This window comes from Lonchura striata, chromosome 4, assembly GCF_050655825.1.
Source record: "Lonchura striata isolate lonStrDom1 chromosome 4, ASM5065582v1, whole genome shotgun sequence".
NCBI classification, from domain to species: domain Eukaryota; kingdom Metazoa; phylum Chordata; class Aves; order Passeriformes; family Estrildidae; genus Lonchura; species Lonchura striata.
Genome location: NC_140706.1, coordinates 11,082,916 through 11,095,461, shown reverse-complemented (window position 1 = coordinate 11,095,461; position 12,546 = coordinate 11,082,916). Strand labels below are relative to the sequence as shown.

Sequence of the window (12,546 nt, the reverse complement as noted above, 5' to 3'; positions counted from 1 at the left end):
TAATGCTCACTGCAGCTCGTACCATCCTTTACCAAGTTATAAAAGCTGACTGAATGGTGAATTAGACATCACAGCTACCAGAAACTTTCAATTTTTAGCTGCACTGAGGATAGTTTCTCTATTCATGAAGCTGCTCGCTGCATCCCACTTTAGAAGGAGCCCTGTGCCATTTTCTTATAATTAATCTGCTCTTGACACTTTTCTTCTAGGATGATATGCATCCTATGTCTGCAGGATTAGCTGAATCACCAACGTAGACATTGAGACCAAGTGAAAATCCACAGTTTATTGCTCTTAATCTCAATATACCTACTTCTCTTTACTGCAGAATGTACATTTTAAACCCTCTGGGTGAGAGATTAAGCTTTTCTATGTCTTTTCGGAAAGACCTAAAAGTAGTAATGATTATTTCAATTACTTAAAAGAATACCCTTACATATGAATGTGTTTTAAAAACCAGTTACTTTAAGAATGATAAATACTTCTTTTTGTTCTTTCTGATCATTACCTTCTTACTGTCCTGATCCAGGCTTCCATCCTCCCCTTCTGATCTTCTTGCTGCTGTAAGATTTAAATTAATTTTAAAAATTTGAACAGAATGCATCTTATTTTTTGTCTTCTGTTTTGACTGTACTTATGTTCCAAGTATTTTTAAGAGGGGGAGAAAAATCAGTTTAAAAAAAATAGAGTGTGACAGAAAATTTGATGTGTAGAGCTGTGGCTTCACATAATTAATCAAAGTAATTCTGAAATTATTATCGTTTTCCTTCATGTATACAGTGAATTTAGAGAATCTATTCCTGCTGGATTTTGAACCTTCATTTTCAGGAAGAAACTACTTTTGGGGAATGATTGGTGGGAAAAAGAATTGTGCATCATAACTTAGGGACAAATTTCTATGGGCACCGCTCACAGGGAAGCCACTTCCCCCTTCTGTGTTATAACAACCATGAAAGTACAAAGCAGTCACACAGATATTTTGTAGTCAGCACATCTGGGCCTCCTGGGATCACAAAGAGGATAGACAATCATGGTAAAGAAAATTATGAACAAACTTGGCATTGCCTCTTTATCAAATATTACTTTAAATATATTTATCAAACACGCAAGAGAGATTGCATCAGACTCTAAAATTCAAAATTCTTGACCAACAAATTTTTATGATTCTATCTTCCCCTTCTGCCCATATTGTACTCTTAAAGAATGTTTCTTAAAAAAAGTTGCTGATGTTTTACCATTGGCTAAAACATTTCCTTGTAACTTTTCAGCTTGCTGAGATGAAAACTGAAAACCTAAAAGCTCTTCATTAGATAGTTCCCAACCCTTGAATGTGTTTTTCCTTGTCTTTTATTTCTCAGGGTATTATTCCAGACAGCAAGTTACACTCAAGAATCTTACAGAAAGTTTTGTGCCAAATTTCACACCATTTCAGGTAAGTTCTTAAAATTTGAGCCCTACTTGCCTTTGCATCCCTCTGGGTAGTTTGGAGAGAGTTTTAATGGTGCAAAACTGGAATAATGGAAGGACAGAGCATAAATTTAAGCATAAATTTAATGAGAAATGAATATGACAAGGGGGTTGTCTGCCCGAGAAAAATGGCCCTGTGCAACGTAGAAAGAAAATGTAATTATTATTAAAAGAAAGAGTACAATAATACAAAAGTTAAGGCTCAGATGAGATTCTTAGAGACAGAGGTTAAATTGCACCATTAGAAGTGCTGGAAAACTCACTGCAAGTTGGGAAAAACTCTGTCCTCTCTAGTTCCCCAGCCATCATGTCTGTAGAGGATCTGCCCTGTGTCTAAACAACACAGGTGAAAGGCCACCACCAAAAGTATTTCAGTGTTATTCTGGTGCAATTTCTGGTGCCATTGTACAGCTCACATCCAGACTTTAACTGGTTTTGCTGAGGAGGTGGTAGCTAAAAAATGACAAATTGCCATATGGAGAATATCTGTAGGTTACAGGTGAAAATCTAGAACTGTAGAGGGTTTGGCTGTTTCCCGCCACTTCAATTTATTGTGGGAATAAAAAAAAAAAAAAAAAAAGGGTTAGAAAACATGAACAGCATTATGGAAAAGGTCCACAGTTATCTCATAGCATCCTGACATGGGTATTTTTCCAAGATGGCAAGCTGCTTCTCTGAGGAATAAAATAGGAAGGAATATTCAAATATGACAGATGATGAATAAAGTCCCTATACTGCAAGAAGGCCTTAAACCTGTTCACAGATATTTTGGAGCACACCCTAAACTGCAAGTCAACAAGCTACTCCAGGTTACGTGTACAGATCTTGCTCCCATGTATAGAGGATCTGATGCATTTTTTGTAAATTTTATTTTTGTTTCAAGACACTGATGTTTTCAAAGGAAAAACACCCCATGCTTGATTCAAGATTTTTATTCAGAAATTTCAAGAAAGTTCCACCAGATCTTGAGAGCATCTGACTTCAAAGAGATGCAGATGATTTACAGCCAAAATCAGTGAGGGCCATGAAGGCCAACCCCTGCCAAGCTCCTGAGAAGGTTTCAAGTAACACAGTGCTGGCAGGTAAATCCAAGTGCCCTGAATTTCATCAGTCCTGGTCATTAGCTTCACCACTACAAGGGATACTCGGCTCAGCCATGAATCCCAATGTGATTTCAAAACTTTTTTAGTAACTTTGAATGATATTCAAATATTTCTAAAACACAAACACACACACACAGCCATGCAGGCTCCTACACTCTTAACTTTCCAACTCCAGCTCTGAGCCTGATCTCTTGCATGTTCCATTCTTCCACCACCTTTTTCTCATTCTGGAATTGGTTGTTTATAATAGAAATACAGAAGCTGTAGCTACAGCAAGTCTGTTGGGTGCTGATGTAACTAATACCTTTTAAACTAAATGTTTTGGAAGAGCTTCTTGCACTTCTTGTTTTAAAGAACATTTTTGTGTTTGTTTGTTCAAACTTGGTCTCTTCAACAAAGGAATGTTCTCTGGCTCCTTTTCAGTATGAATTAGTTCAGTGTCCCATTAGCTTAAGGAGCTGAATCATCAGCTGCTTATGTGTTCCTGCTTTAGTTGCAAATCCGTCCAGAACAAAAGATAAATATTTTTAAATTTAATTTTCATTTGTATTATTTTATTGACAGAAAAGTTTCTTGATTTTTGTTGTTGTTTCTGGATTTTATGGTTTTTGGGGATTTTTTAGTTACAGTAAATTATGTTTTACCCTCTGGTAGGAAAAAAAATGTATTTTCAAGACAATCTTTCAAAACATCAATAATGTAGAAAAGAAAGTTTAAAACATATATTCTTGTTAACCTATTGAGATTGCTGACTTGCTAGTTTAATTCTCTGCTCACTTCAGTGATTACAAGGACAACTCCATACAGCAGTGCAAAACGGACATAATCCAGACTTCGACAGACAGCAACTGATATAAAATTGCCCAGTCTGCAAACATAAAGCTGATGCTTAGAATCCTCTTTGCAAACCAAATGTATCTATAAAATTAAATTACACAGCCAGGTTACAGGATATCAGAGTCCTATCATCAGCTTCTGTAAATGAGTGAAACAATGCTGACTTACACTAGATGATTACTTTGCATTTGTCCATGATTTTTCCAAACAGCATTATAATAACCAACCTCTTTAGCTGTCTTTTTTTTTTTTTTTTTTTTTTTTCTCAGCCTGAGAAGTTGCTACAATCTAAGGATTTATATTGAGGAGCAGGCACAGAGAGGCAGGAGAGGGCAAACAGGGCGTGGAACAGCGGTCCGGGCATAGCACAGCAGTTTATTATTATCAGCTCTGAATCAACACAACATATCAAAATACCAGGATCCCAGTTTTGCAGAACTTATTGTATCCTTGGACAACATGTTATACAAAATGTTATTTAATTTTCATGTTACTTTTTCTCCTTTTCTATTTGAGGTTGTAGGGACATAATGACATGCAAAGACTACAGCAAATGAATTTGGGACTCAATACACATTTTTTTGCAAAGACACATAGATAAAACTGCAAGAGAGAAAAGCAGACTATACCATGCTGTTTGTAGATAGGAGGTTTCCTATAGATGTTATCTTTTACACCAGTGTCTGCAGAAGAGGAAAGAGAAAGGAAAGAATGAAAGAATAAGCAAGCAGTTCAGACCACGCTGCTCTTGTTTCCTCTCAGCAACAGTAACAATGCAAAAACCTCAGCAACCACTATGCATTCATTCAGTGCTTTGCCACTCACTGGTAATTAACAGAGAATGGAACTTTATCCATCATAAACTGAAAACCTTTATACCTACCTATGCAACATAATCCCGCCATAGTCCCTCAAAATGCTCTTAGACATCTTGAGTGGCATCCCTTTGGTGATATGTAGGTGGTTTCATCTGCACTACCAGTATATACTTCATAATCAGCAAAAAAGAAACTGGCACACTTGCCACTACTGAAAGTTCATATAGGAGTACAACAGATTACTACAACTGTCACACTGGAAAAGAATATTCTCCATTATTTATAAATACAGTGTACATGTTCAGGTATGAATTTTTATACTGGAAATACAAATTATTATTTTAGGAAATCCTATAATTTGTCTGTACTCTGAATTGTACAGCTAACTTGGCCTTCCAGGCATTTTCTGGATGCACTCAGAGCCACAGTCCAGGGCTCCCATATCACATTGTACAGACATCAGATTTACTCAGTACTGTGAACCTGAGCAGACAGAATTCCTAATTGTGGTCTGTTTACAGAAACATTAACTACAGAAGCTAAATGTGAATAAAAAAAGAATTACAGTGAGGAGGTAGATGTTCTTAGCAGTCAAAAAGCTAAACAGTGTGGATATAAGTTTAATGTGCTTGTTGACAGAACTTGAAAACAGTAGAGTACATATACAAAGACAGCCAAAATGAGCCTCCTGCAGTTCTGAAGTCCTACAGCTTCTTTTAAAGTTTATGTTACTATTACTTAAATTCAGATAATAGAAGAAAAAAAAAAACAAATATCAAAAATCCTTTCAGTCATTCCTCCTACACAAAAATTCAATATATCTATGCAGTTATGGCACTATAAATCATAGGATCTTAAAAACATTAAGGCTGTAAAAGATGTTTAAGATCATCTAGTTCAGCCACTAACCCAGCACTGCTGTAACTTTGTACTCTTGGTAACATTTTTCATTCTGTTCCTTCTGTAAAGCAATTTTTTAACATATAGTTACATGAGCACACAGCTTTCTTTTATTTTTGAGATGAAGTTTAACAACAGATATTCACTTAGTAAACATTTTCTCTTTCTACAATTTGAAATTCACAAATCAATGCAAAAAAAAAAAAAAGAATTACATTCAGAAGAGAACAAACAGGTGAAATTGAAGATCAAAAGCTAAGCAGTTAATGCCTACCTGGAATATGGAAATGCCTAGGAGCCTGCTGATAGACAGAAGGTGAAGATTTGCTGTCAGAGTACATGGATAAGCTTGGAGTGCTCCGACCACTTTCACTGCCTCCAAGGGGAAGAGCAAAGAAAGCAGATAAAAGAAAAATGGAAAGCAAAGTAGAGTATTTCAAGCATAAAAGCTTGTTCAGAATGACTTGTTAATCCAACAGTTTTAAATATATGTTTTTGTAAAACTCATTATTTTTCAGCATTGTATATTGGCTCAGACTCCAAACACCTCATCAAAAATTACTATCTGATAGATATCAGATTAAGATGCCCTACTTTGAAGTGAAAACTTCTCTTTTAATGATGCTTTAAAAAAAGAAAATCAAAGGATAAGAACATCCAGAATCTTGCAATGTGTTTCGCATAGCCTTAACTGATTAATCTACTGATCAAGTGTTTTAAAAGTTTAAGCTATGGTTCGTAGCCTGCCCCTGAAACTAGTAATACATAATTCAGTAGTGTTTAAATTATCTCAAAGCAGGACTAGACCAAAACATAAACGTTATGGTTAAGTAAAAAAATCCTGCATATATCAATGACAAAAAGAGATGTTGAAATTTGGCTTTCAATTGCAAACTTTTCCCACAGGTAACATGCCACAGCCTTTTTATGCAAACAGGGTTGGATTATCAAGTCATGGATCTATAATGCCATAGTCACTTCACCAGATTTCAAGACACATGTAGGATTTTTTCCATCTTCATTTTTCAACTTGTTTTTTCAAATGTTTATTAGGTGCCATTCATCTCCTCTTGGCTTATTCCTTGAAGCACACTCTATGGCATTATAGTGCTGCTTGGCAAACAAAAAAGTAAAGCTCTACTTTTTTGGGACTTGTAAAATCCTTTTAGTTTACAGCACTGCTAAGCAACTGGAAGCAAACATGACATTTATTCTTACATCAAATGACTGTTAATTTGCTGTTATTGTTTCAGTGTGGATGAAGCACAAATTTAATGGCTAGTAATGATGATGGTGTAGCAAGTTTCTGTGGGTAAAGAAAGTGCAGCAGCTCAGGGCATTAGATCTGCCTTCATGAAGGGGATGTTTCATAACCACAGAGCTACTGGGTTACCAGAGCTGTCGAGGCCATGCCCATGGAGGTGTCTCTGCTGACACAGTGGGTGCATGGCCACCCCACTGTCACCAAAGCCAGCCTTGCCATGCACCACTGAGGTCAAGGGGACAGTGCCACCGAGCCCAGTGGGAGCAGAGACAGGACAGACGAGGTCAGAAGAGCGTGCTGTGCTATCTCATGACAATACACTAACTAATCCATCCTAAATTTTGTGTCTGTAGTGTTCACAGTAGACCAAAAATTAAAACTCAAAAGCTATTCAGCTGTGACCACTCAGTAAGAGTGATTTCTTGTTGAAAAAGTGTAATCTGGGATGTTGAGAAATTGAAATCCCAACTACAGATGCTGATGGCCTATGGTCCTTCCAAAATGTTAAGAAAAAAATATGGAATTACTAAGAATCTGGTGCATCACCACAAGCTTGCAGGCATGTAGTCCTCAGACAAGAAACCAGACAGTTATTCAGTTTCTTGATTCCTCCTTTGCCCTTGGAAGGAAAAAAGTGGGGACAAGTTTTCACTCCACATTTATGAATTCCCACCTTCTTTGCTGCTTGCTGCCTATCCCTATTAAATAGAAGAAGCCTCAGTGTCACTAGTAGATACTTTCTAAAATAAGATCCATTACACCTCCAAAATTCTTAAAAATTCTGTGATGTCCTTCACTCAAATTAGATATTTTTATTGGAGTTATCTAATTTAAACAGAAAATGAAAGTTCTCAAGCAATTTCCACAGTGTATTGATTCCTCATTTACTTAAAAATTAGCATATTATTAGAATGTCTATTCATATATGATCTGCATGAATAATCACTTCATTGAGCAGCGACCCAAGGTGCTGGTATCGTACACACACAGATAGTAATTTCTCAGTGACAGGATACAGTGTCAGCAAGGAATCAGGGGGAAGCATTAATTAAGAGGAATAAACTTGTAGGAACATAAGATATGAGTGCAAGCACCAGGGGACAGGGAAACTAAAAATTGCTCAGTGCAAGGATCATCTGTGTGGAGCAGTTTGCAAAGTCATTACCTCTAACTTGCTCAAAATGGAAGAGTTAAGGATGAAATTATGGAAAAGGTTCTTCTTGGACTCCACTCGTACAAACTGATGCACATTTGAACTTTAATTCTGCCACTGATTCAGATAAACATGTGAGTAGTTGTATTTCACATTTTGCATACAAAAGTGTTTAATAATAAAGCAAACAGAAGACCCATGTAGAAAGTTAATGAGTAGGAACGACATACAGCTGCTTAAGCTAGGCTATTATTTTAATCTCTAAAATGAGACTTTGCCAATAAACTATCTCTTTCAAGGTTTGCCTAGTATAGACTGAAGAAGAACTTCAAACAAATTCTCAGAGAAAAGGCAACTACCAGAGAGAGCAATTTTTCAAACTTTTGGGTTTGCCTCCTGTCATAAGCAGCCACAGGCTGTGATCAGTGAAGAGCAAAAAACCAGAATCCTGAACTCTTCCCTGGATGTTGTTTAACTTGGAAAGAATCTGGGAAGGCGTACTTTAAACTTGAGTGTAAACCACAAAAACTTCCTTGTGTCTCCTGGCTGCTGACAGGGCAGGCTGTACTTTTAACCCTTTGTGTGTAGAGCCAACTGACCAGGGCTCAGACCATGCTCCATTTTCAAGGGGAAAAAGTATAATACTGCTTGTATCTCCTACTTAGTCAGCTTGTATCTTACCTGTGAGGATGGGAAATTTTATAGTAAGTTACAGTAAGAGCTACCTAAGTTCAGGGCTGAAGAACAAACAGATGCCACTGGCTGAATGAGGGAGCTGTCCAAGCCTACTTACAAAACTGGACCCTTTAATCTCTGCCCATGGTGACTAAATTAGAAGTTTTTTGAAGTTTGATGACTAATTCTTTTCAAGTTTTCAAAGCCAAAAAAAAAAAGGGGGTTGGAAGCTGTGCTCCTGCACTAGATGCACTAGAAAGGCAAGATAATTTCCACTACATTTTAAGCAAACATTTCTTTCAACAGGGCTCATCATAGTCAAAAATTCATCACCTCTAGAGGAACTACTACACCAAGCATAGATGCTTGGAATATCACAGGTATCACTTGCAGTGTCATGAACTGTGAAACTTTCTTGAAGTGAGGTTGTCACAGGACTTATTTTGAAGACAAAAATCCTTAAAAGAGCACAACCTTCAAATTATCTGCCTTCATGATAAATAGCAGCTCATCCCAATAGACTTCTTGGGAGCTAGACTGCAGAACACTGATGGAAGAACAGGAACTTAGTAATCATATTTCTCACTGGAAAAAATTATGAACCCTCTCATTCTCAGGAAGAATATGAGGCAACCTCAGTGAAATCAAAAGGAAGATTTTGCTTGTCTTAATTTCCCTAGGGTAGTAATGTATCTGTCTACTGGAAGTGTAAAGAAATCTCTTTTATGACATATGTGGAGTGCTGGTATTAAAAAGATTACTTCTAGTATAGTGCAGTGTATTATTTTTGGATCTTATAAATTTTTTTTTAAATAAGCAGGATCTCACTTTCTTAAAACTGAAGTGGGAACATCAAGGTGGGTCTGGATACAAACCAACTATTTCTACAATCCCACTCTTCCCACACTAAAGAAGAAATCTTCCCACTTTGAAGAGAAAAAAAGAGCACATCCACAACATCAAAAGGCTTCTTAAGATAAGGAAAAAAAACACATTCTGGAACTCTGAATTCAGAGACTTTGAAGAGGATGAAGCAAATCTTCTGACTCATTTTGAACAGAGATATTAACTCGGTGTAAACCAGTGAATAATCTATTCAACCTTGGCAGGGCTCAGGATTACCTACTTAAGGAAATTATAAAAAGGTTCACCTACCTCACAAGAACACTGTAGGCACTAAAAGGTACTGTCTGAAAAATATTTTAGCTCCTTGATAAAAAAAGTGCCTCAGAATTGCAAAATATTATAATTTTGATCACGTTACTAATAATTATTTGGGCACAAGGAGCTACCACTTGACGATTCCTTCATCCAAACAGCAGCATTTAATAATTGCTGCTCCTCTGAGAAACAGCAGGTAGCACTGAGCAGAAACTCATTTGCACAGGAGTGCTGCCAAGCAACTGCCAATGGGACTTTGAGAAAGAGCTTTCCATGCACTGAAATCGTGTGCTGCAGCACCCCAGAGAAGTTTCTCTTATTCAGTACATCAGGTTGGCTAGAACCATCCAAAATGAGAGGACAGATAGAAAATCAGTTCAAACAGTGCCTCAGAGAATACCAGAGATTGTGTCAGCCTTTCAAGAAGTATGTGTGAGGCTGACTGCTTCTGGTCATGGAAAAGAGCTTTGCAGGTAGCCTCTAAAACAACAACAAACAGTTTAATCTCATCAGTTCTTCCCTCCAAATTTTCTCTCAAGGATCATATCTGGATGTCTCAAGCTTGATTCTGTTCCTGTTTATCTCAGTGAAATTCAGCTGACTTTGGGCAGCATGAGGGCCCAAAAAAGAGGCATTAGTTATTATTCCAAAGGCAATGAGTACCTGCTATTCACTTGAATATGCAAGTCTGTCTCCTGCAGAGGGTCATTCCCTTTTCTTTACTAGTTACAACCTCAAGAACAACAGTTTTGTTTTATTAAGACAGTATATGAGAGTCAAGGAACAGGCATTGAAAATGTTTGCCATTGATGTGGCCTCACAGTTCATATTGTTACTAGAGAAGACAGACTCAGGGAAGACAAATGTGATAGGTAAATGCCTTCTCTCTCAGACATTTACCAACTGACTAAAAAAAACCTTTGCCTTGAAGGTTCTTGGTATTCCTCAGCTCTGTCTCTCCACAACATGCAGGTTGCTAGAAGTTAATATCCACTAATGGCAAGGAGAACAAATTGTTACTGTTTTATAAGATATGGCACAGATTAACTGATAATCAGTGCCATTGCACCAATGCAACCAGCTGTCATAATTTTTGGCAATGCTACAAATAATACGAAGAATATCTAAATGCAGGTTGGAAGGTTAGATAACTGATCATCCTATGCTGTATCAAATGTGTAAGCTTATTATACTATTTAGCATCACCAAAAAGGGTAAAGGTATTTTAGAACTAAGAGATTTTTAAATATTTTTGTTCCTCAGTTTCATTATAGAATCTAATTCTTTCCCTCTACCCCTCTGAAAGACACTGAACACTCACTGAAAAAGCGAAAATAAAACACCCCATACCCATTCAGTTTGTAAAACTTACACAGTACATCAAGGAAAGCATTTGCACAAAATTAAGACAAATTTTATCCAAGTGAAAGCCATGCTTGCACAGACATAAAAGTGAAACACAGCTGAATAAATCTACATTATCACAGCACGGTTTTGCATTCCTGGACCTTACCTTTGAAGAAAGGGATGTAATGATGTCTGAATGTAGATGTAAGGCTTGGGTGTTGGGGCAGGGAGATGCAGCTACTGGTACCAAGACTGTGAGTACCAGCTGGGGGCAACAGAGAGTAAGTGAAAATAAACTATTTAGTTCACTTACTGAAAGCCACAAATTACAATGCCATCCTTTTTTTTCAGGAACATTTTCCTCCTGATGCTTAGAAAACATACAGTTTACATTTAAGTCTTCCTCTTTCTCTGGTTATTGCTAAAAACATGCCAGTGGCCACACTATGGGGTCGCCCAAGGGACGGGGGCTTTCTGCAGCCAGAAATCACCCAAAATGCTGGAATGCATCGGAAAATATTCCAGAAAAGGCACCACAAAAAGCACGGCTGCACTCAGGGGAAAACCTGCATATTAAAAAGCTGCAAGAGGGGATGAGAAATGCTCAGAATGGATCTAATGAAATGAAATGGGAAGAGCCTTGTCTCTGCAGAGAACTGTGCCACGAGTGGGTCCAGTTCTCACTGTCGGTGCTGCACACAGGTAGGATTTAGTTCACAGTGCACAAGGCACTCGAGTGCATGGCTAATTTAAGTATTTGAAGAAACATCCTGAAGTTATTTGAGCTCTGAAAGTTAGATATGCGATTAAGTACCTTGAAAAATATTCTCAAGTCATCTCTGCTTTGCTGCAATAATGTCCTGATAACACAGTTTGCAGGATCAGCGGCAATTATTTAAATGGTGATTATGAAGATTATTTTCTAAATTTTAAAGCATTAGATTTTGTTTGGAATGCCTTTTGTCTTTCCTCCTTGCTTTAACACTGTGCTACTAAGACGAGGCCTCACAGCTACCAGACATTCAGCAGAGATTAATGTCACTCTAATAGATTTTTTTTATACTCCACCTCATTTCCATTTTGTCAAAGACTTTGTGAAGTACAAATATTAAATTCCTGTAAAAACTGTTTCTGTTACCTCTAAAATCTTCATTTCCCCTGGAAAGAGTAAGAACTTGCATATTTTCAAACTAGTGTAGAATTATAATGTAACCCAAATGAAATTAAAAGACAACAACAAAAAAAATATAAACGCTCTGTGTTCTTCACCTAAATGATGGAGTAGAGAAAAAATACAATTAATTTTGAGCAATATCACCAATTACTTCCAAGGATAAAACCCTGTACAGAGTCCAAATATGAATAGGGTTTTGTAAAGCATTCCCATGCAAAGGTCAAAAGGAGATGATCCCTCTTGTCTGTGTGACAAGAGCACCAACACAGCTGCTACTACAGCCCAAAGCTGCAAAAAACACTCTATAAACTTCTCAACTAAAGCAACTTGGCCTTTAAAATTCAGCCACCAGAATTAGTCATTCCTCCAGCTCTTACACTGTGGAGAGGGGACAAGAACCACGACCCTGTGGTACAAGAACATAACACAAGGTCACTTGATCACCCTCTTGGCTTTGTGTGCATTCACTGCTACTGTGCCATACCTTGGAAAAACTGTGGATTAAGTGTGTATCGTTAGGCAGGATGAGACCAGGATTAAGTCCCTTAACACATCCTATCTTGTGTATACACAGAATCAATTTTTCATAAATGCCTAGTTTTGTTTTCCTGGATGCACGTTCCTGAAGCAGTTGTTGCCTTTCTCCT

General features: G+C 37.4%; 1 protein-coding gene across 15 annotated transcripts in view; it reads right to left on the bottom strand.

The window, feature by feature from the left end:
* Positions 1 to 12,546, bottom strand: part of ABLIM2 (actin binding LIM protein family member 2) — a 127,238-nt gene that overhangs the window by 22,637 nt on the left and 92,055 nt on the right. For 3 of the 15 annotated variants that reach the window (XM_021550652.3, XM_021550653.3, XM_021550657.3), the window contains 4 exons: positions 10,892 to 10,990; positions 5,400 to 5,501; positions 4,037 to 4,090; positions 509 to 561 (listed from right to left, as the gene is read on the bottom strand). In XM_021550652.3, the coding sequence (XP_021406327.2) occupies positions 509 to 561; positions 4,037 to 4,090; positions 5,400 to 5,501; positions 10,892 to 10,990 (308 nt within the window). The remainder of the gene's footprint in view (positions 1 to 508; positions 562 to 4,036; positions 4,091 to 5,399; positions 5,502 to 10,891; positions 10,991 to 12,546) is intronic. The other 12 variants (XM_021550655.3, XM_021550656.3, XM_085578516.1 and 9 more) reach the window with 5 other exon arrangements.